Below are 25,999 nucleotides of genomic sequence, written 5' to 3'. Positions count from 1 at the left end.
CTCCTTCATTTATGACAATTAAGAAATGGGCTGCCGAGTTTAAACATTGCCGTACTAGCCTTGAAGATGATCCATGTGAAGGACGTCCAAAAAGTGTAACAACACCAGAAATCATTGATCAGTGCATGATATGGTATTGGATGACCAGCGAGTCAAAGGGTGTTAAATTGTTGAGACTATAGGCATTTCAAAAGAACGTAACATTTTGCATGAAAAATTGCAAATAAAAAAGCTTTGCACAAGATGGGTGCTGTGCAGATCAAAAACTCACTCGCATGAAAATCTCTGAACAGTGCTTGGAGCATTTTAACAAGAATAAAACTGATTTTGTGTGTCGATTTATTACTATGGATGAGACTTGGATTCACTAGTATACACCAGAATCCAAACAGCAGTCAAAACAGTGGACAGAAGCCGGTTGTTCAGTGCCATAGAAGAAGACAAGGTCATGCCATCGGTGTTTTGGGATGTGTAAGGCATTTTGTTTATTAATTATCTTCAAAATGGTAAAACAATAACCGGGGATATTATTTCGATCTTTTAATCAGACTAGACAAAAAAATTTCTCAGAAAAGACCTGGTTTGCAGAAGAAAAAAATCATCTTTCATCAGTAATAAATTTAGTTTAATCCTTTATCCAAGTGTAAGCAAACAAAGTTTGCACCTGAAGTATATCTTCAGGACTGAGACAACTCATGGTAAAAGTGGACCAAGCGCACATTACTGTTTGTCTTAGCATCTCCCATAATGTAAAGCACTTCTCCTTGCGGACAAGTATAATGCTATGCATTAAGGGAAGGGCCACTACCCAGACTGGTTTCGACCTTTATTGAGGTCCCGTCAGTGGGAGCTAAACCCAGAGGTGGCGATACTAAGGTAGAAGCAATGGAGAAGTCATATTTACCTATACGAGTTGCCAAACGGTGTCTCACCTTATTATTAAATTACTCTGGATTCAGAGAAAGATGTTGGAACTTTCTTCCCAGTTGGTTAGACTATAATAAATTTAGTTTAATCCTTTATCCAAGTATAAGCAAAAAAAGTTTGCACCTGAAGTATTGAGGACTGAGGCAAATCATGGTGAAGGTGGACCAAGCTCTCATCACTGCTTGTCTTAGTATCTCCCATAATGCAAAGCACATCTCCTTGCGGACATGTAGAATGCTATGCATTAAGGGAAGAACCACTACTCAGACCAGTTTCGACCTTTATTGATGTCTCGTCAGTGGGAGCCAGACCCAGGGGTAGTGATACTAAGGTGGAAGCAACGGAGAAGTCATATTTACTTATACGAGTTGCCAAAAGGTGTCTCACCTTATTATTAAATTAGTCTGGATTTAGAGAAAGATGTTAGAAGTTTTTTTTTCCCACTTGGTTTAACAACTATAATAAATTTAGTTTAATCCTTTATCCAAACAAAGTTTGCACCTGAAGTATCTTCAGGACTGAGGCAAATCGTGGTAAAGGTGGACCAAACTCTCATCACTGTTTGTCTTAGTAAACTTCCAATATCTCAGCATTGTAGGAGATACTAAGACAAGCAGTGATGAGAGCTTGGTCCACTTTTACCACGAGTTGCCTCAGCCCTGAAGATACTTCAGCTGCAAACTTTGTTTGCTTACACTTGGATAAAGAATTAAACTAAATTTATTATAGTCTAACCAAGTGGGAAAAAAACACTTCCAACATCTTTCATCAAGACAATGCACCTGTCCACAAAGGTGTTTTGGCAATGGGAAAATTAAGGGATCTGCACTATGAATTGTTGGAACATCCATCCCTATTCCTCAGATTCGACTCCCTCTGACTTCTATCTCTTCCCAAAGCTAAAAATCTTCCTTGCTGGCCAGCTTTTTTTCTTCGAATCAAGAGGTGATTGCAGCTGTAGAGGGGTATTTTGCAGATCTTACTGAGAACCGCTACAGGGACGGGATAATGGCGCTGGAGCATCACTTGAATAGATGTATTAGTCTTAAGGGAGATTATATTAAAAAATAAAAATAATTTTGAAATTATAAAATTGAAATTATTTGTTTTTTCATTTTTAGGCCAAGAACTTTTCAGATCACCCACATATAATAAAACTAAATCAGATAAATAGTATAATTTACTTGTTAGTCTGTATAATTAACTTGTCATTGGTGGTAATTGTGTGTATTAGGAGAATTAAGTTAGTAGGGAAAGATGGTGAGATGTTTGTTGCAGAGTGGAGTAGTGTGTCTTCCTATGATGTGTCACATAATAATAATAATAATTGGCATTATCAAGACAAAGAAGTAAGGTGAGATCTTGCAAAATAATAAGTATAGAACAAGGCAATAATGATCAAGGAAAGGAAGGAGTAGCAAACACTAAACATAAAGATTGAAAGGCAGTTTCAAATATAATTATGTGAGCCAACTTCAAAATGAAGAAATGGACAATGAAACTTATTTGTGCCTATGATCTTATAGAAGATTCTGATTCTCCTAAGAAGTGGATGAATTTTTTGATAGCAGGCAGCTGACATAAAGAAAATATAAAAAATGGTATTTGTTGGAGATCTAAATGGCGAAGTAGGGAATTAATCCCACCAGGTAGATGAAAACATTTGGAGAAAAGGACAAGGAATAATAATAATGATAATATCTGCTGGATTTCTGTTCAGGATACAGACCTGTCATTACTAACACTGTATCCAACATAAAGATGCATATAGGTTCACATGGAGAGAAAACACGAGAAATAAGAAAAACCTCATTTGCTGTGCCATTGTCGATAATAATATCTTCATGTTGGTTCAGGGTACAAGAGTGTACAGAGGTTTTGAAATTGGTTTTATGAATGTCACATTGGAAAGAACAGTAAGTAGGGAAGTTTTAAAAACAATTGAAGTTGAGCAGCTTTTACAGGTAAACTCTAGACTCAGCTATTTACAAACATTATTGAAGAAAGAATGAAAAGTTCAAAAACAAGAACCAAATCTTGGAGTCTCATTGGCAAACTCTGAAGAAGACATCGATTGATTCAGCTAAGGAGGATGCAGCTGGTGAAGCTGTCTACAAGCATGGAAAAACTTGGTGGACATAAGAAGTGAAAGAAGCACTCCTGGAAAAGAAGAAAGCATACTGCAAGCAGTCTGCCAACTTCAATTAAGTTGACAGATTCTCTAAATGAATACAGATAAGAGTGCTAAGCAAAAGTAGCTAAATAAAAGTCATAGGAAGACTTTGGTAAGAATATAGAAGATAAATATCAAGAAGGTGGTAAAATGTTCTGAAGGCTATTGAGAAAGCTTAGAAATGGAGAAAAGAGTACTGCAAAAGGAATCAGAGATGATAAGGGTTACATGAAAACTGAAAAGATATTCTAATTGTCTGGAGTAATCACCTTGATAGATAGTTAAATGAAAAAAAAAGCCATGACAGAACTGTAGTAGACAATTTTCAAGAGATGTGAAAACAGGAGTAGATATCAATATGTGAGGTAGAAAAAGCCATCAAAAACTGATGGCTTCTTACATCAGTAAGAAGTCATCCGTTTTTTATGTGTTTTTGAAAGTCTGTTAAGTGAAAAGCAGTAACAGAACAGTAGTAGAAAATTTTCAAGAGGAATCCAAACAGTGGTATGTATCCATACTTTGAATAGCAAAATCTATCATAAACTGGAAATGTTCAAAGCAGCTGGAGTAAATGATATTTGACCAGAAATTATATATGGAGGTATAAAAGTTTTGCAGTGGCTGCGCTGCATAATTCATTGGGCCTCAGAAGGTCATATTCCAGATGATTGGAATAGAGTTCTCATAGTTCCATCTATAAAAAAAAAGGAATAAAGTTGAATGTGAGAATTACAGAGGAATTTCTTTATTACATGTTCCAGGTAAGCATACTTGAAAGGAGGGCAAGTTAAATTGTGAAACAGAAACTTGGAGAAGAACAAGCTGGATTCAGGTCAAATAGAGGTTGTTAGGATCAGATTTTCACTTCAAGATAAATAGACGAGAAATCATGGGGATATAGCAAGGATCTGTACGTAAGTTTTGTAGGTCTGGGAAAGGAATACGACAAGGTGCCTAGAGAAAAGCTTTTCAAAACACTACAATTATATGAAGTAAATGCAACTTTATATAGAGCAATACATATCATATATTTAAGTTGTAAGTAGCAAGTTAGAATTGAAGGAAATATATGAAGATGGTTTGATGTAAAGTCAGGTGTAAGACAAAGATGCACATTAACTTCACTGTTATTCATCATTTATATGGATTGCATTATGAAACAAAGTGGCATTAAATCTGATATTAGAATTGGAGATATCAAACTTAGCTGCTTGCTTTAAGCAAATGTTTTATTCCTAAGCTAAGCACATCCAGTGCAGGTCTCCAGGATTCTCTAACTAAATTGAATTACAGCTGTAACAAATTTGGCATGAAAGGCCATGGAAATTTAGCATTATAATGGGAGGAATGGTGAGAATATGAGTGTAAGAGCGACAATGTTATATGACTGTGTTATTGATAGCAGTGAACATTATCATGGAAATGATTACGAGGAGAGAACGATTTTGACTTTGTTCATCTGATTTGGACAGAAATGTGCAAAGATGCCTACATGTATAGGATATTCGAGAAGAATACAGATATGCAAATTGTTCAACTGTGTCATGCAGACTGCAAACAAGAGCATTCAAATGAACATGCAGATAGATTATTACGTCATTCACGAATGCTAGGAGTATCGGAAACAAAGGGGTAGAGTTTGTTGCTTTGGCCAATATATTAGGACTCAGATGTATTGAGTATAAAGGGTAGCTGTATTTTTTTTTAGGAAGGATAGACAAAATAGAAGAATATTGAGAGCATGAGAAGTATTTAAAAAATACTTAAATGATGCATTATCAGAATGTGTCCCAAGAGTTCAAAGAATAAATAGAGTAGGAGTCAAATGGATGTGTAATCTTATTAAGCAAGAGATTCATAAGAAAAGAACGATGTGGAAGGAATACTGTTTGCATAAGGATGACGTCCATTATGAATGTTATAAGCAGCAAGCTAGAATAGTCACAACTGTTGTACGGAAAGCAAAGTCTGAGCATGAAAAGAAACTGGCTCTGCATGCTAAAGACAACCCACAAGAATTCTATTGATATTCTGCAAGTAAAAGAAAGAATGAATATGAAAAAAATAACTCTTCTAAATCTAGATGCTGTCAGGGTTACAAATGCAGAAGAGGTTGTTCAGTTAATGAGTGCCCATTTCGTTAAAAGCTGTCAACCTAGTGAACACAACATTGCGCTCACTGTTACCTCTTCGCTAGATGAAGAAACGCAGGTGTGTGAGGCCGAGGTATTAGAACTGTTGCACAAATTGAATAAGAATTCAGCAATAGGGACTGATGGAATATCAGCACATGTGTTAAAGAGTGTTCATCTGAACTGGCCATTCCTTTGACCAGGATGTTTAATATGAGTCTCAGAACAGGGAAGATTCTTCAGGAATGGAAGGTATGTATAGTAATGCATTAGGGCTGTGCAAAGACCAATGTATCCAATTATCGACCAATTAGTATCTCAGGAGTGGTGGTGGTGAAGATGTTGGAAAAATTGGTTAGGGCTCGCATTCAGAAATGGGTTGACAGTGATCTCTACTTTGCAATGAACAACATGGTTTACTAAGGGAAGGTCATGTTTTAGCAACTTGTTCACATTCTATAACAATGTTACCATTGAACTAGACAAGGGGAATGGATACACCATGATACTTTTGGATGTTGCTAAGGCTTTTGACAGAATACAGCATGGAAGACTGTTGCATGAATTGGAGAAAATGGGTTTGGATTATAGAATATTAGTGTCGATAAAAAGATGGCTGACTGACAGATACCAAAAAGTGGTATACGGGAGATCCTAGTCTGCAAGGTTTAAGGTAACCGGTGGTGTATCACAAGGGTCAGTGCTTGGTCCACTGTTATTCATTCTATACATTAATGATATTGGGAAGGATTTGACAAACGACATACAGTTATTTGCTGATGATGATTCAAAGATAGATAGGGGTAATCAGGAATGCTGCTGATATGCAGTCTTTGCAGAATGATTTGAATAGGCTGGAATTGGCATGAGAAAATGGGAAAATGGATTCAATGTCAGTAAATGTAAAGTCATTCATTTTGGCATGATTAGATATCTAATGTCCTATTATATTGGTGGGATTAGGCTAGAAGAAACTGATGAGGCTAGGGATCTTGGAGTGTTAATAGATAGTAAGTTGAAGTTCATGGGCCATTGGGCAAAGATTGCAAATACAACTCAAAAGACAGTTGCAAGACTGAAACGAACGTTCACATGTAAAGATAAGGATGTTATTTTGCCTCTTTACAAGACCTTGATGAGACCTCACTTGGATTATTGTGCGCAGGTCTGGTCTCCTGGTTTTCATTGTGGTTCTGATATATTGTAGAGAGTACAAAGGAGAGTGTTAAAAATGATATCAGGATTGTGGAAAACTGATTATAAAGACAGATTGAGAATTTGTAGACTGCAGACACTAGCAAACAGGAGAAAGAGGGGTGATATGATTGAGACTTACAAACGTCTGAAAGGATCATACAGGATTTCGATTGATGGACTTTTTCAATCTATGGAGGGTGGGGAAAGGACGAGAGGGCATCCTTGGAAGATGAGAATGAAGGCCGCCAAGAAGGATGTGAGGGCTAGATTTTTCTCTCAGAGGGTGGTGCGTGGTTGGAATGGATTGCCTTTGGATGTTGTGAGTGCAAGCAGTGTGAATGAATTCCAGAATAAGTATGATACCTGGTGTGTGTAGTATGTGGCCTCCCTCGATGAGTCTCTGACTTCCTGCAGCAAAATGTAAGGTCTTGAGGTTTGGGAAACATCGATGGGACACAGCATACTCTATAGGAGGAGTTATACTGGAGGAAGTGGGGGAGACAAGAGATCTGGGGTTGATGATTGATAGAAACCTGAAATTTAGGGGACATATTGCAAAGGTGGTGAAGGTAACACAGAGGATTACTGCAATTATCAGAAGGACACTGACCTGCAGAAATAAAAGGGTTATCATTCCGTTGTATAAGTCTCTGATCAGACCACACTTAGACTATTGTTCTCAGATTTGGTCCCCAGGATTTGACGGGGATAAATTAACTGTGGAAAGGGTACAGAGACGGATGACAAAGATGGTTTCAGGACTCTACAATTTTGGTTATGAGGATCGGCTGAGGGAATCTGGACTGCAGAGTTTTGGTGGATAGAAGATGGAGAGGTGATATGATTGAGACTTTTAAACTGTTGAGAGGTGGTTACAGGGTTGATACTAGGGAGTTCTTTTGCTTGGTTGAACAGCGGGGAGGAGTGATGACAAGAGGCCATCCCTGGAAGTTACGAAAGGAAACTGTGAGCAAGAGGGTGAGGAGTGGTTTCTTTGCATGGAGGGTGGTTGAACCGTGGAATGCATTGCTTGATGGAGTGGTGAGAGCGAGAACAGTCAATGAGTTTAAGGGGTTGTATGATACACTTTGTGTTTCTTAGGGGGGGGGGGGGAACCTCCCCTTGATGAGTCTTGACAGACTTTATATTCTTAGGAATGACCTCCCACAATGAGTCTTTTGACTCCATGGAGACCTGAATAATAATAATAATAATATATATCAATTTCCTGATATGTATACCCTTGGGGCGGGGGGGGGTATGTAGGTTACTATGAGAGTAAAGTTTGCATTACTGCTGTTTTCCTGCAAATTAGTCTATTACTTGCCTGCACTCTAATATTGTCATATGTAATATTTCGGTCTTCCAGGGCACTTTTGACTGAATATGTTCATCTAAATCTTGCTTTTCCTCTGGGTTTTTTCCTGCTGTCTTGGCATCAAACACCTGCTTTTCTATATATATCTAATATCTAAGCAAGAGGTACTCATAGGCCCCAAATATTTGAAATTAATTTTATAATTTGCCATTTACAGATAATCCAGTGTTCCACATTTACTGCCATGTATTCTGAATGGGTATCTATACCTGCCACTTCACAAGCTGAAAATAAACGATGGAGTGTTCTTCATAAGCTGCCAGGTGCAGCAGGTCGTGATGTTGTTCTTGCTGTTGTTAGACCTCTAGCAGCTAATCTTGGTATAAGTACTGCTAGTTGTGAACCTAGTGATTTACATAAAGACAAGGAAGTGCAGTGGTGTATGGAAGTAAGTAATAATTATTGTTTTTCGTTTCTTCATATGAAAAGCCATCCTTTTGATTCAAAATATTTTCCCATAATGTTCTCATATTTTAAGGTTAAGTATGTGTTATTATGTGTGTGTGTGTGTACACCCCCCCCCTTCCCTCCCTCACCCACAAATGAAAATAATTCACACATTATCACCAGTTGGTGACAGTGATTATGCTGTGCTTTCTTGGAAAGTATCTAATTATATTGATAGAACAGGTTACATGCTTGAACTACAAAGCTGGAAATTATGATCATAAACATAGGAGATACTGTCTTTGGTCCCATGGTATCAGTTACTGAATGGGAAAAATGTCAGCAATACATGGGAATCTTTGAAAGAGTGCTTAAATGAGGCAGTATCTGGATATATCCCTGGTATATGAAGAATAAATAGGTTGGGAGTGTAATGGATGTGCAACTTTATTAAGCAAGAAATCCACAAGAAGAAAATGAAAGAATATCGTGAGAATAAGAGTGAGAGGAGTCATGAAATATATGAAGTGCAGGCCAGAAAAGTAATGAGTATTGTGTTGAAAGCTAAATCAGAGGATGACAAGAAATTGGCTATGCAAGCTAAAGGCAATTCGAAAGAATTTTATCTTTATGCCACAAGCAAAATTAAGAATAAATGTGGAAGAATATTGAATGCAGATGGCACTCTAGTTTCAGAAGCTAATGAGACGGTTCAGTTAATGAGTGCTCACTTTGCTAAGATATGTCAACCAGATGTATGTAACATGGTGCACAGTTCTACTATTACATTGGATGAAGAGTTAGAGGTGCATGAAAATGAGGTTCAAGAGTTGTTGCATAACCTGGGTAAGAATTTGTCAATAGGGACAGATGAAATATCACCATGTTTGCTAAAGAAATGTTCAACCAAATTGGCTAGGCCTTTCACATGTTTGTATAACTTGAGTCTCAGTTCAGGAATGAGATACCACAGGAATGGAAGGAATGTATGATAATTCCATTGTACAAGGATGGTGCTAAAACTGATGGCTCTAACTACCTACCTATCAGTATCTGTGGTGTAATAGTGAAGATTTTAGAGAAGTTGGTGAGAAATGGGTAGACAGACAAGCTATACCCTGCAAGGAGCAACATGAGTTTACTAAAGGGAGGTCTTGTTTTAGCTCATATTTTTATTACTATGGGTGGCTACTCCATGGAGCCCTTAGACTCAAGACTCATCGAGGGAGGCCCTGAACATCATGCCAAGCACTCTGCAACATTTGTGCAGTATCTATCATACTTTGCTTTGAACTCATTCACAGTCATGGCATCCACAACAGACTCTGGCTGCCTATTCCACTCATTCATCACCCTTCAAGCAAAAAATCTAGTTCTTAACACCCTTTCTCAGTTTCTGAGGATGACCCTAGTTCTCCCACCACCAGACTTGTTCTGAAAAATTTCCTCTGTATTCATTATCACGAACCATGGGCTCACTGTCTGTTGGTGTCCAATGCCTCCTTCACTATCTTCTTCCACCTTTCTTTGTCCAGTGCAAATGTCGCAGTTTCCGTGCATCCATTCCACACCAGTCCTTTATGTCGTCTATCCATTTTCTGTATGGTCAACCTTTTCTGTTTACACCATCCATAATACTAAACATGTCTTTATCTTCTGATCTTCACTCACTCATTCTGCAGATGTGTCCAAATAATTGTAGCTTCCGTTTTATAATCTTCTGCATTAGATTCTCCTTTGGTTGTATCTTCTGATAGAGCTCTTCATTTGTGGTTTTTTGTACCCATCCTATTCTTAAAATCTTCCTGTAACAAGTTCTTTCAAATGCCAGAATTCTTTTTCTTGATTCCTTATTTATTACCCATGTTTCAGATCTATACAGTACACTGCTAAAGATGCATGTTTCTAGTACTCTTAGTTTTGTTTGCAGTCTGATCACTTTACTTTTCCAGATGTTATCCAAGGCCTTCAGATTTGTTCTTCCCTTTGCAATCCTGATCTTTATTTCTTTTTTACAGTCCAAATCATATGTCATTTTATTTCCCAAATATGTGAATTATTCTACATTTTCTATATCAATTCCATCCACTTGTATCTTTTGTTTCCTGTTCTTCTCACTAAATACCATTGTCTTTGTTTTTTCCAAGTTCATCACAAGTCCAAATCTGTTTCCTTCCTAATTTAACAGGTTCTCTTTTGTCTTCTTCCATAATAACAATGTCATCTGAATCTCAAATTGTTAATTCTCATCCCATGTACTGATATTTCTTTTGCACCTTCCTTCATTTTATCCAGTGCTCTTTCTAAATGTGTTATGAAAATGCTTGGTGATATTGGGTTCCCCTGCTAATGTCACTTTCTGGTTGATACTCTCAAACGCCCTTCTGAAAATCAACAAAGCAGGTATATATGTTTTTGTTTTTTCTCCTAGCTTTCTTTGCTATTAACCACATTGTCAAAATCTGTTGAATTGTGCTTCTATCTTTCCTAAATCCTGCTTGCCCATCTGCAAGGTATGTTTCCAATTGTGTTCTCAATCTTTCTGTCAGTACTATCATCATCACCTTACCAAGGTGACTTGTCAAAGCAATTGTTTTATCATTTTTACATTGTAATTTATTTCCTTTCTTGTATAATGTCACTAATATTGATTTCATTCACTCCTCTGGCATTTTCCCTTCTTTCTATACCATATTACGATATGGTAATTCCATACCATATTACCACGTTGCTACTAATGCCAGGAGTATTAAGAACAAGAAAGAAGAATTTTTGGCCTTGGTTGGCTTTTCCAGGCCACAGGTTATTGGCATTAGTGAAACATGGCTGACAGAAGGTGATATAGTTAGCGTGATAGAATATGAAGGGTATAGTGTATTCAGGAGGGACAGAGAGAATAAAGTGGGGGCAGGAGTGTTATTGATGATAGCTGATGAACTGCAGCCAAGGAGAATAGAAGTTGAATTGCAGGATAGTCGAATGAGCTTATTTGAGACTATTTGGCGTGAGATTGAGGCTAGCAGAACAAAATATACAATTGGGTGCTACTATAGACCAGGTGATGGAATAGATGGTGGAGATAGTATGCATAAGCAAATTGATACAATGAGTGAAAGGAAGGTAATTATTATGGGGGATTTCAACTATGGTAACATTGATTGGAAGGAGGAGAGGACACATGGGAGAGAAGGAATTGGATTTTATGCAGTTATTAAGGGATAACTATCTGTGACAGCATGTAATGGAAAATACTAGGGGTCAGAGAGTGCTTATCCTAGTAATTGCATCTGAGAATTTGGCTGTAACGAATATGACCACGTTGCTACCAATTGGTGAGAGTGATCATAGGTTCTTGACTTGGGAGGTGGCTAAATGTGTGGAATTTTCAATTAAGACAGGGTACATGTGGAATTACCTGGCTGGTAAGTATGACAAGCTTAGGAGTTTGTTCGGTTCAGTGCCATGGCATGTAAAACTGCAAGGGCTGGATGTTGATAGTGCATGGGAGGTGGTTAAGGAGTGTTTGCAGGAGGCAATGGCTGGCTGTGTACCTAAAGTCCGAATAGTAAATCAAGTAGGGGTTAAATGGACGAATTAGTGGAATTAGTGAGCGAACACTTTGCAAGAGTATATCATCCAGGTGGTGACATTGCAGGAATGAAGGAACCAACAGCTTATACGGGAATGGTGGTGAATGAAGTGGAGGTGAATAGTCTATTACAAAACCTCAATACATCTGTGGGATTGGTTGGTATACCAGCTCGTGTCGTACATGAAGCGGCTAAAGAATTGTCAGTGCCCTAACCATTTTGTTTAATTTGAGTTTCGGGTTTGGGTTAGTCCTGAGGGGGTGGAAAAAGGGGAAAATAGTTCCCCTGCATAAAGGAGGTTCCAAGACTGCTGTTGTAAATTACTGACCGATCAGCATATCGGGAATCATTGTCAAGGTCTTGGAGAAAATAGTCAATAGGAGAATACAGGAATGGATAGATGAAAATGGGATACTGTATGGGGGCAGCATGCTTTTGTGAAGAGTAGTTCATGCCTCAGTAACCTGCTCACATTTTATAACACAGTGTTGGGTGAACTGAATAAGGGTAATGGGTTTACAGTGATCCTACTGGACCTTGCTAAGGCCTTTGACAGGATACCACATGGAATTCTAATCAGTAAACTGCTGCATATGGGGATGGATATAGGGTTGGTGAGATGGATAGGAGGGTGGTTGATGGAGAGATATTAGAGAGTGGTTTATTCAGGAGTAGAGTCCAAAAGACGGCCTGTGACTAGTAGTGTGCCTCAGGGTTCTGTTCTTGGACCACTACTGTTTAATTTGTTCATTAACAATATAGGAAAGGATCTGAGAGGAACTGTTCATTTGTTTGCTGATGATGCAAAGTTGGGTAGAGCAATAGTGAATGCACAGGATGTTGAAATTTTGCAGGATGATTTGGATAGTTTGGAGGGGTGGGTTAAGGAGAATGGATGTCAGTTTAATGTGGCAAAATGTGAGGTTATGTATTTTGGGGTGTAAAGATTAGCAGCAGTATACCACATTGGTGAATATGATTGAGACATTCAAATTACTGAAGGGTTTCTATAAAATTAATTCAGAGGATATTTTTCAGAATAGGACTGGTGGTGGGAAGACTAGTGGCCATCCATGGAAGCTGGGCAAGGGTGTTAGAGCTAGGTTTTTTATTTGGAGAAGTGAATGAGTGGAATAAGCTGCAAGAGTCTGTTGTGGGTACCATGACTGTAAACGAGTTCAAGGCAAAGTATGATAGATACTGTGTGAATGTTGAATAGTTGTTATTGATATGATGTTAGAGCCTCCCTCGATGAGTCTAAGAACTCCATGGAGTTGCCTGTACTGATAATGTTACATAGTTGATGCATTTCTGTAACCATACTTTTGCCACCATATTTAATTATTTCTCCAGTGTTGTTATCATTACCAGGACTCTTGTTGTGTTTTAGTCTTCCTATTGCTTTTTCTACCTCTTTTCTTAAAATATCCATATCACACTCGTTATCTTGTTGTGATATCTGCTTCAATTCTTCAATCAGTTTCCCAACGCTATCTAAATCTAGTTTTTCTTCATAGTACTCACTATGGTATCTTGTCCACCACTGTACGATTTTATCTTTATTCATCAATACTTTGCCTTTTTCATCTTTAATTGTGGCCTGTTTTGGTTTCTTTAGACAGGAGAAGAGAATGTTATCTTTAACATTCTCTTCTCCTGTACTAACTTCAGTGTTTCTTGTTTAATCCACTGCTTGATCTTCTCTTCTTCTGGTACTGTTTCTTTAACTGCATCTTCTATCACCTTCATCACTCCTTTCACTCTTAGATTTGAATTTTTTTTTCTTTGTCCACACTTTTAAGTTTCTCTTCTAACATTGTTCTTTACCTTCTTCCTATCTCTGTTTCACTTATTCTAGCTGTATGTCTTCATTTCTGATGATTGGGTTTATATTTTCTTTTTAATTTCAACTTGATGTTTGCAATCACTAAACTATGATCAGAATCTATATCTGCTCCTTGAAAAGTTTGACACTGCTGTACTGATGTTATCCTTCTCCTTTTAATCATATTGATCATGTTCTCGGTTTTCCCATCATTTGATCGCCACGTCCATTTTTTGCACTCCTTTTGCTGAAATCTTGTGGTCCACAGCAAATTCTAACATTTTTTCACCTCGTTTATTTCTTTCTCCAAAACCATATTTTCCCATAACACTTTCCCATCCATCATTATCTATTCTGACTTTGGCATTCCAATCTCCTTCAATAATTAGTACATCTTGCTTTGATATTGTTTCTATTGTCTCTGTCAGATCTTTGTAGAATAAGTCAATATGTTCATCTGTGTGAGTGCATATATCTGGACTATTGATATATTAAATTGTTTTGCTTGAAATCTTGCTACTATGATTCGTACATTGACTGGTTTGTAGCCTAACAGTGCCTTTCTAGCTTTTTTGTTGAGAAGAAAATCAACTCCTGCTTCATGCTTGGTGTTGTGTTCTGACCATATGACTTCGCATCCATTTATCTCTCCTGATGATGTACATTGCATCTCTGCCAGCCCTAGTATATCACATCGATATCTCTTCATTTCCTGAAGTAATTCTAGTTTTCCTGCCATCCACCTACTGATAACAGTTCTGTTAGTTTCAGTTTCACTTTCGGTATCCCACTTTTCGATCCATCCCCAATCACTCAGTGGTATCGCCGACCTTGTTCATCTGGGCGACGTCTGACATGGCATGTTTTACCTGTTGATTGTAGGCATCAGATAACAGTGTCATGTTTTTCTTTATGGTCAGAGCATTGATAATTATCTGCCTGACCCTCCTCCTTTATCCAGGCTTTGGACTGGCATGAGACCCCTAAGGATTCCATGGTGGAGTTTCCTCTGTATTAATCTTGTAAAAATTCTTCAGTAATTAGTATGTCTCAGTCATTTCACCCTTTTCTGCCTGTCAACTAGTTTCTGTAACCCACATATCTTCAACCTGTTCTCGGAAGTTTCATTCTATAGACCTGTTACCATCTTGCCTCTGGATCCTCTCCACCTCTTCCTCATTGCCAAGAAATCCAGGTGACCAGGTCTGTGTGCAGTTGTGAAGATGGGTCTTATCAAGGCTCGATAAAGAGGAATAATAACCTGCTTGTCTTTGCTTGTCAAAGTATTCTTGAGTAACCAGGTAATCCATTGAGCTGCTTTAGCCACTTTTGCTGTGTCCTTTAAACTTTAACTCCCTATCTACTGACACTCTCAAATCTCTGGCTTCATCAATTTCCTGGAGTTCAGTTCCATCAATGTGGTATACACCTTACACTTTGCTACATTAAACTGACATGCATTCTCCTTTGCCCACATTGCCAGTCTATCCAAATTATCCTACAAAAAATGAACTTTATCTGTGTTAGCTATTGCTCTACCCAATTTTGTATCATCAGCAAACAACTGAACAGTTCTTCTCAGATCCTTTCCTATATCATTAATGTACAAATTAAACAGTAGCAGCCCAAGAATAGAGCCCTGTGGCATGTCACTAGTCACAGGCCTTCTTCTGGACTCTACTCCTGAACAAACTACTCTCTGATATCTCTCCGTAAAGCACTCTCTTATCCACCTCACCAACCCTATATCATCCAAGTGTGCTGAGTTTATTGATTAGAATTCCATGTGGCATGCTGTCAAAAGTGTTTGCGAAGTTTAGCAGTATCACTGTAAACTCATTACTTTTATGCAACTCAGCTGTCACTGTATTATAAAATGTGAGCAACTTACTTAGGCATGACCTACCTTTCACAATACCATGTTGTCCCCCATACAATATCCCATTTCTGTTTATCCATTTCTGTATTTTGCTCTTAACGAACTTCTCCAGTACCTTGACAAGAACTCCTGCTATGCTGATCAGTTGGTAAATTGCTAGATTAAATAATGTGGTCAAAGGCACTGACAATTCCTTTAGCACCTTGACATAAAACTTGAACTGGTATACCATCTAATTCCATAGCTAGCTCTATTCACATTCACATCAAAATTCTGTAATATGCTATGCACCTCCATTTCATTTACCTCATTTTCCATATAAGGCTTTGGCTCTCTTCTTTCTTCAGTATGATATACTCTTTCAAAGCATTCACTTAGTAATTCTACTATTTTGACTGATTCAGTTGTCTCCTTATCATCTCATTCGTTAAAATCATTCTGTCATAAACATTCTTCTTTTTACTTGTAGTATATCAAAAGAACTGTTTGGGATTATCTTTGGCCTGCACTGCTAATTTCCTTTCGTACTCTGCTTTTGCCTTTCTTACCACTCTGGTTACTCTTCTGGCCTGTGCTTTGTACTGCTCATGTGCTTGCTGGTCACCTTTCTCCTTGAATTCCCTCCACAATTTTTTCTTTTTTTGTAGCTCTAGCCTAATGATGATATTCATTCATTTAAGCTCCCACTTGATTTACTCTCCAGACTGTAGATATGTATTCTACCATTACTTCCCTTAAACACTCCTTTACCATTTCCCATGCACTATCAGCATCCATCCCTTGCAGTTTCACATGCCATGGCACTGATCCAACAATCTCCTTAGCTTGTCATATTTACTGTAATTCTGCATATATCCCTTTACTAAAAATTCCACTCATTTGGCCACCTTCCAAGTCAAGACCATATGATCAGTCTCACCAATTGGCAGCAACAGGGTCATATTGGGTATAGACAAATTCTCAGAAGTACTCTCAAACTGATATTCCATCACATGCTGTCTCATTTAATTATTCCTTAGTAACTGCATAAATTCCATTTCCTTCCTCCCATGAATTCACTCCTTTCAATCTACATTCCCATAGTTGAAATCTCCCATAATAATTACCCACACTCTACTCATTGAGCTTATTTGCTGATGCATACTATCCATCATATTTTTCATCCCTTGGTCTGTAGAAGGATCCAACTGTATATTTTGTTCTGCTGGTCTCTATCTCACACCAGATAACCTCATACATGCTATATTCACTGGCCTGTAGTTGAACTTCTACTCTCTTTGGTTGCAGTTCATTGGCTATCATTTTATAACAATGTTATGGAAAGTTGGATAAAAGGAATGATACTGTTGGATTTTACTAAGGCATTTGATAGGATATGACATGAAAGGCTGTATGCATAAACTGGATAATGTCAGTGGATGGTTGACAGATATCAAAAAGTGGTATACGGTAGGAGTTAATTTACCAGATTTAAGGTGACCAGTGGTGTACCTCAGGGTTTAGTCCTTGGGCCATTGTTTTTCAATCTATACATTAATGACATTAGGAAAACTCTAACAGGAGATGTGCAATTGTTTGCTGATGGTAATGCGAAGATAAGGCAATCAAGGATGCTACTGATATCTAGCACTTATAAAATGATTTGAATAGGCTGGAAATTTGGGCAAACAAAATGGTTGTCAGTTTAATGTTATTAATGTAAAGTTATGCACTTTGGCGTGATATGATTTCCAGTGGCATATTATATTAGCAGGGTTATGGTACAAGAAACTGATGAGGTTAGGGATCTTGGTGTTATGATGGATAAGAATTTGAAGTTTAAAGGTCGCATAGCAAAAGTTGCAAATACAACTCAGAGGATAATTGCAATGGTGAAGTGAGCCTTCATGTGTAAGGATAAGGAAGTCATTTTGCCTCTATATAAGGCCACAGATAAGACCACATCTGTAATATTATGCCCAGATTTGGTCTCCCAGGATCCAAGGGGATAAAGAAGCTACAGATAGGGTTCAAAGAAGAATTACAAAGAATATATCCAGATTATGGTATTTAGATTATAAGGACCGATTGTGGATATGTTGTTTTACAGATTGGCTAACAGGAGAAAGAGGGGTGATATGATAAACTTCTATAAAAGTCTATAAACTTCTGAGTGGGTGTTATACTTGTAGGATATCATCAGATGAAATTTTTTTGTTATATAGAAGGTGGGGAAAGTAATTAGGGGCATAGATGGAAGTTAAGTTTGTTTACAATCAAGAAATGGGTAAGAGTTAGGTTTTTCTCTCACAGAGAAGTAAGTAAGTGGAATAGTTTGCCTTTAGGGGTATGTGAGTGCATCTAGTGTGAATGAATTTAAGAGAAGGCATGAGAGCTGATTTGGGTGATTTGTAGTCTCCCTTGATGAGTCCTTAACTCGCTGGAGGTCTCAGATAATAACAGTAATACAGGGAACTCACAGCTGAAAGGTGATATGCATTTGACTGGTTCCAAATGTAAAAAATGAATTGTTGTGTTTATTTTCAAATGACAGAATCATTAGGAATAAGGGAGATGAAATTATTTCATTGATTGAAGGGTTGTTGCATCTCATCCACTGATTTTTGTAGTAACCATGCAGTGATTACCTGGGTGGGGAGGGGGCAGCCATTTTCACCTTTCTGTGAGGAAAGGATATATGTCAAACTACACAGCCGACAATTATGAAAAGCTTAGTAGACAGCTTGGAGTTATAATGTGGAATGTAGTGATAAGTGCTGTTTGATGTGTAAAAATAAGGAAGTCATTTTGCCTCTTTATAAGGTCTTGAGAAGACTGCACCTGGATTATTGTGTGCATATTTTGTCTCCGGGTTCCAAGGGGATAAAGAAGCTATGGAAAGGGTGCAAAGAAGAGTTATAAAGATAATATCTGGATTATGGGATGTAGATTATGAGGACAGATTGTGAGTATGTGGATTCTGGTTAACAGGAGAAAGTGGGGTGATATGATAGAAGTCTATAAACTTTTGAATGGATGTTATACTTGTAGGATATCATCTGATAAAATTTTTTTTTTATATAGAAGGTGGGAAGAGTAAACAGAGGCATAAATGGAAGTTAAATTTGTTTGCATTCAAGAAATGGGTAAGAGCTAGGCTTTTCTCTCACAGAGAAGAAGTGAGTGAGTGGATTAGTTTGCCTTTAGGAGGTGGGGAGAGAACAGAGGTTTTATGGAAGGTGGGGAGAGAACACAGGGACATCCATGGAAATTAAGTTTGTTCATAGTCAACAAAGGGGTAAGAGCTAGGTTTTTCTCTCACAGAGCAGTGAGTGAGTGGAATTTTGCCCTTAGGGGTAGTCAGTGCATCTAGTGTGAATGAATTTAAGGGATGTATGACAGCTGGTTTGGATGATTTATGGCCTCCCTCACTGAGCCCTTCACTCACTGGAGGTCTCAGATAATAATAGTAATAATAATAATATGACTGTTGATCTTTGTGGTTGGTTGGATAACAGTTGAACCTCCATATACATTGCATTTGTCCTCACTGCTTAGTGGAATATAGAATAGCATTACATTTAACATCGAAAACTTAAATGATATAGAAAGTATTTCACATCAGTCTTTATGCCTTTGAAAATATCTCAGTATAATTATAGAATGGATGTTAAAAAAGTGAATCGCTGCAATTATCAGTTTTTCCTTAAACAGCTTATGCAACATAACCAAAAAAAAAAGGCTATAAAAAACTGATGTTGCTAACGTAACGTTGTGCCTCTGATTGAAAAAAAACACACACAAAACTAGCGCTTTTAAAATTTGTTATTCACTTACATGAGTAGTTAATTGATATTTGGATAACACTTAAATCACTAATGTTACTATCCCTTTTTTCTTTTTTTTCAATTTTTTTCAATATTCCTTTTTTCTTTTTCAGTTGCAATAATTTGCTTGCAATAATATTTTTTTTTTTTTGTTTAAAGGATTGAAGATAATTAAAATGAAAATGTTCAATTATATTTTATGCAACATTAATGTGAAATTAATGAACTATATGGTTCATTAAATAATCTCTATATATGTAAACAGTTTGCTTGTCTCCTAAATATGTACTTTTAATTCTTTTCCTACCAGTAGTTGTTGTAGTATTAAATAAATAATTCATATTGCTCTTTGCTTTTATAGACTGACAAGTAGGAGAAACTTTATTTACCATGTCTGTGGCTGCATTGTTAATTATCCTGTAGTTTGCTTGTTGAAGTTATGGCATATTAGTACATACCACTATGATCCAGAGTGACAGCAGAGTAGCAGCTGCTACTTATATGAGTGTTTGTTGTACATATGTATTTGAATAATTTTCCTGTATCTTTATGATGCTTTGGTTATGGTCTTAGAAAACCTGGTGAGAGTCCTGGATAAAGAAATGGTGAAATGGAGTCAATATTTTATAGGACACACAGCATGCTTAATCAAGGGACAGTTTTGATTTAGTAATCTTCTCATATTTTATAATGAAGTTACAACTTGTTTGGATAGATAGGGAAAATGGATATTACTGGATAACCTAGTGTAAAATTTTATTATCCTTTTGTGTTTATTTCTATTGTCTTGGCCTTTTTCTATGTCGCCATTGTAAAATTTAATTTCTTCTTTATTTATCTTACGTATTGCTCTCTTTAAATCTTAATTACTCTTATATTTCACTTGTATCTGTGCCCTTAGTAAAATCCTTCTCTAGTAAGACTTTATTCTCTTATCTTCTATATTTCTCTTGGCTGATCTTTACACATAAGAATGATGCTAGGGGTTTGGGGGACAAAGGGAATATTAATGGTCAATGCCAACTCCCTTGCCTCTACACTGGTTCTAATTCCTCTTTCGGATTCAGGGAAAATTTATTTTTTTACTGCGCCACCCCAAATCCTAGATTAACAAAGAATGTAGAATCAAGGAACCAGAAACAGTTTAGCTTACAATCTTATATTACTATAGGTTACGTTTGCAGTCATAGCCTCACCATAAATTAATCTCCTGCTGTGGTCTGTATTTTATGAGCAAGTGCAACAGAGAAGAAAGTCAGGCAAGTCATCAGTTAAACAAAAAGAACAAAATATTTAATTCAATTGATACATATTACACATTAAGAATACACTCTGATTAAGTAATCTGCAATTGCTAATGAATGAGCACTAATTTCACAGATTCTCTATATCTATCTTAGCATGTATGACAAAGAACTTCATTTATGATTTACGACTTATATTTGAAAGATCACACTTATTCATCAATATTAAAGACATTTGTTAACTGAATTACTAATGTAGCTCCACGTGCTCTCATACACTTTCTCTCACAAAATTCTCATAACTTATTCAATCATTAAAAGACATAATTCCTAGACTCCACGTGCTCTCGTACAATTTCTTTCACAAAATACTCATAATACACTCTATCATTAAAAGAAACAATCTCTAGAGTTCTTCCTAAAATTTACAGATATCCTTTTAGTACACATTTACATAAAAAAACTATACTCTACGTTACCAATTGCTGGGGAAACAATTTGACCACCTCACATATCTCATCAGGACAAATACTTTCGACTCCACATTCCTTCTGCTTTTTCTGAGGCATTCTTCAAGGGTTCGATCTGCACATACTTCTGCCTCCGAAAATAAGTAGACGTTATTCTTTGGTGAACTGGCTCAAGATCGTAACGAAATCTCTGTAAGCATCGGTGAATATCTTCTGCTGGGCTGGTCGCTGATTGGTGAATTTTTCGGGAAATCCATGGCAAAGTTCCTCAGTCATTATCTCGAATCCACGGGGAATGAGGGGATGCCATGAGGAGGCTCCACACACCACAGCAAGACCGCACGAGACCCAGAGCATAAGAGAGCACAAGCCTAAGAGTAAGAAGAAGCGTTTTTCTGGCACTGCATGACTTTTTAAATTGCGCGCCACACGTTAACACTATGTCATCGATTTCTCCTCTCATTTTTCAGTGTCACTTCATGTCACCCAGTACTGAGCACCACACACGGAATCCTTAGCGTGATTCTCGGAATACATGAGCATGGGGGGGGGGACTACTTGCTTACGAAAAGGGTGCACCTGTACTCTTTGTTGCATGGCTTTTCGATTCTGGCCACCTTTTATTTAATCGGATTATCTCTTTCTCCCAGCAATTTATAAGCACTTAAGCAGTAAGATTTAAGCAATTTAGCAATTCATAATACTTTACATTATAATAAAATAAATAAAAGATTCTCAGTTTAGTAATATTGTAGTAATTTACAAGAGTTTAGTATATTCTGATATATCAATAATTGATTCAAAATGTAACCCCATGTTAAGTCTGAAGGAAACGTAAATTAATCCAATTTTAGTTTCATTCAGAACTTAACACTAGTGAATGGTTATTTTATAAATTGTGGCAGCAAGTTTAAATACGAAAGATTATTCAAAGAATCTTCAGCAGCTCTAAAAAACGCTCCTAACCTCAACAAATTTGGGTGCATGAAACTGCCCCAAATTTGGGAGACTTTCATTATGAGAACTTCAGCCCAACTGCCAAGACTACCAAATCAGCCCGCAAGAGGGCACCATTAGGACTTTAGGAACAATATTAGTTTCTTGCTTTCTTCCTCATTTGCTTTGTGTTAGTTCCTGAGTGCACATACCATATCTTTATGTTCCTGAAGATGGCAATGTGACGTTGCCGAAATATAGAAGTTATTCATTAAAGTTACCTTTAATTAATATACTTTATATGCGTTGTTAATTCCGTAAACTAATTACCAGTTATGTCTAACCAACGTATAAGTCTTGCTACTACCTCCATATGAGGCTGGCTAAGCTAACTCATTTTCAATTTAAAAGCCCTTATAGGATTCTTCGTATCACACAAAAGGTTGAGAGCTAACAGCAATTTATACAGTGGGTAATTTGGAATCCCTGTTCCAGAAGGCTGCACATTTTTTTAAATTGCTTTTCCTCTAAATAGAAAGATGGTGTTATCATTTGGTGACGAGAATTACTTATAACCTAAAGATAAACATGTGTCACAGTGGTGGTGGTGGTGTGTATGTGAATAATTTGTTTAATATTGTAAATTATCCTTGTCTTGCATTTAAAAAAAAAAAGAACTTATTTCAAGTTATTGAGAATAATAGTGTATTGATTAATGTTGTAAATCCATCTTAGAGCTCTGCTGTGTTAATTGGTCCATATTTACTGAAAGATTTCTGACCCTCTCTTTCACTGAGAAATCAGATATATAGAGGAAAAAATAAATCATTAATTAGTATTTTGTTACAATGGAATCACAAAAAAAATGTTTTTTTTGCTGCTGGTGTTTTTAAACTTTAAGATTCTTTTTTTACATTTTTTTAGGTGATTTGCTTTGGTCTCGGTCTTCCTTTGTCTGAACATGAAGCCATTCGAGACTGTGTCAATGTTTACTGTGAATGGTTAACAGCTTTGACTAAACCTAAACTGTGTGTACCCAAGCCAGTGTCAGAAAATCCTAATGCATATGCTCGAAAAATGTTGCAACATCTGTATAATTTATTTCTTCCACGAACTGACATAAGTAAGTAATGGCTATGTTTTGAAATTCTTTTCTATTTATTTATTTAATTTTTTTTTGTGTCTGGTCTGTAAATGCAACATGTATCTTAGAGAAAATTAATTGGCAATATTCCAAGAAAATAGTTCATACTTACCATTCATAAATAGATACTTACCATTCATAAATTCATACTTACATTCATAAATAGACCATACTTGCAGTCTTCAAAACCTTGCATCATGTCCCTGAGTATCTACTTATCCAAGGATCACTCACACCTCTGTCTCTGTTCCAGTTGTTTAACAAATGTTATCCTTCCTTGAGTGAGCTTGCTTACAATGGATAAACTGTAAAATCTGTCATGATATGTAACTTAACATGTTTGTTTTTACTTATTTTTCTAAGGAGATTGCACTTAAAGAAATGCCATATTTTGTCTGTAATAATCTTGTATTTGTAATAAATTAACCATGAGCTTTTGTTAAAATAATGTGGTGCATGACATCATCATGTAACACTGGTAAACACAAGTCCATATATGGCAATTTCAAAAGACGCACAAAGTAAGATATCATCATGGTCGAATGTCAATACTTACCATATACGGAAGTTTCGAGAGATTCATGTATGTGTGCAATGGAAGTCCGGACCTGTATAAGGTGATATATTGAGAAGGACTTTGTCTTAGAGTTTCACCTTCTCTTACCTAGGTCCACTGTCGGTAATTGAAAGAGAAGCATCATAGATCTTAGGTTTCTCAATCTTCTCTTACTCGAGTCTGCCACCATGTGAGGCTCATTGTTGGTAATTGAAAGAGAAGCATCATAGGTCTTAGTTTTCTCAATCTTCTCCTACCTGGATCCACTGCCATGAGATTTATTATGTTGATTGTTGGAACATTGATTTATTATGTTGATTGTTGGAACATTGATTTATTATGTTGATTGTTGGAACATCTAGCTAGGAAAGAGCTGCACATTACCACCATGTTAAGGATCGTAAAGGGCATAGAATCATCAACGACTCAGACAAAGAAGAAATTTGGTGGGAAATCGAGAATGAGCCAGCAGAAGTAAAGAAAGACCAAAAGGAGAACTTTCATGTGTTCAAAAGATTCATGTAAAAAGGCAGTGCTGAACGAGAATTGTAACTTAGATACATGATATTTCCAAGCAAGAAAGTACATCAAGTGTATCTGTGTATAGGTAGAATAAGATTGTGTAAGGAATATTGAAATAAGCTCACTCCACGTGTCTTAATCTCAATTGTGTATAGGTAATTATTGTAAGGGTAAGAAGAGTACTGTACTAGATAATGTAAATTAATATTGATTTAAGCTTACTCAAGGTATGCATTATTTTCAGTTTGTGTATGTATGACCAGCAGGATATTCTAGATTGTGAATTAACTTTAAGGGAAGAAACATAGAACTAAGCCCGAATCAGGAAGAATTGAAATTGACAAAGACTTGTAATACAATTGTGTGTGTGTGTGTGTGTGTGTGTGTGTGTGTGTGTGTGTGTGTGTGTGTGTGTGTATATATATATATATGTTAATGTGGATCAAACTGTATAAATATTCCTTTTTGATTAAATGGTTTGTGAACAACAGATTGAACTGATTCTTTCAATGCACTATCCTGAAAATTCGAACCTGCAAGGATAAAGTTTAAGTGAACAATAATCAAGGCACAACAAATTAAAAGTAAAGATTAACATAAGTGAGGAATGCTTACAATATCTGCTTTGTCTTTAGTTTAAAATCTTATAATCTCGAACTCAATACATAGTCTAACTGGTGCAGTCGTAAAACAAATTTGTTAGACTGTAGAGCGTGAGAACATAAGATCTAGTAGAAATAGCAGGATTGAGAAATACGAAATAGAAATACAGAATGTTATAACAAAACTATAAGAAAAATCGATAGCTACTTAGAAGAGCACCGAGTGTACATTTGTTTTAACCATTATGGACAGTAATACCAAGCCATAGATACTATTCATACTACAATTTGTTAGACAAATTATATTATTACTGAAATATAGAGTCAAAAGGCTTCAATTTGGCATAAGTAAGATATTAAAATGGAGGATATTATGGATCTAGCCATATTTTATAGCCAAATATAAAAAGAAACTGAAAGTTTTGAAAATTTACCACTCAGCTTATGAGGATATAACCTTCAGTATCTGAGCTAGCTTAGTTTGCACTACTTACAAGACACAATACCTGCCTAGGAGTCTGTATTCATCTGTATTCATTACAACTGTTTTGATCTGTCCATTCTCATCAGAGACTGTGCAAACATAGAGAGCAAAAACTCCTGCCATACTATAGTAATCCTATTTCAGTCTCATTTGAGTTCTTATTTCAGTAATTTAATTATGCACCTACTGAGAGTTCATTTATGATAATTTAACTTTCTGATATAGGATTGTTATGGTATTGAGAGACTTTTTGTTCTATGAGTATCTGCCTGGTCTCTAATGAGAACCAACAGTTCTGAAACAGCTGTCAAGTAAGTGAAACTTGACAGGGAAAGTGAGGGAAGAGGATCTTTGGAGGAGCTAAGTAAATTTCTTAATTTTGCCAGGGGTTTGAAGGTTGTCTTGATGTTGTATTTAAGTAGTATTCAATCAATTTTTTATGAAATGCCCCTAATGTAGGGTATGGCTATGGGATTCTTGTAATCTTTTTTGCTTTTAATGGCATTTTTTTGAGGATTTTATGAACTTTTTTTTTATTGTAGTTTTTTACAAAGGTTAGCTAATAATTTCAAATTCTTGGTTCAGAGCCTGTTCACTGGAGCAAATTGTTAGGGCTCTGTGTGTGAGGGTGCTGATTATCCCTATTTTTTATGCTGGATGGTGGTATGAATTTTTATCTATGTATTGGCCTGTGTGTGCGTGTGTGTGTATGTGTAGGTTTGTGGTAGACTGTGAAGGAGAGGCAGC

General features: G+C 36.7%; 1 protein-coding gene across 1 annotated transcript in view; it reads left to right on the top strand.

The window, feature by feature from the left end:
* Nucleotides 1-25,999, top strand: part of LOC150101697 (ral GTPase-activating protein subunit beta) — a 778,187-nt gene that overhangs the window by 19,915 nt on the left and 732,273 nt on the right. Inside the window, 2 exon segments of the mRNA XM_090400967.1 lie at nucleotides 7,965-8,195; nucleotides 22,869-23,067. Of these exon segments, the coding sequence (XP_090257093.1) occupies nucleotides 7,992-8,195; nucleotides 22,869-23,067 (403 nt within the window). The 5' untranslated portion in view covers nucleotides 7,965-7,991.

This window comes from Typopeltis vanoorti, chromosome 11 (genome assembly GCF_054136105.1).
Source record: "Typopeltis vanoorti isolate ZY-2024b chromosome 11, IOZ_Tvanoo_1.0, whole genome shotgun sequence".
Taxonomy (NCBI): domain Eukaryota; kingdom Metazoa; phylum Arthropoda; class Arachnida; order Uropygi; family Thelyphonidae; genus Typopeltis; species Typopeltis vanoorti.
Note: the sequence above shows the minus strand (reverse complement) of the source record. Positions and strands in the feature narration are given on the sequence as shown.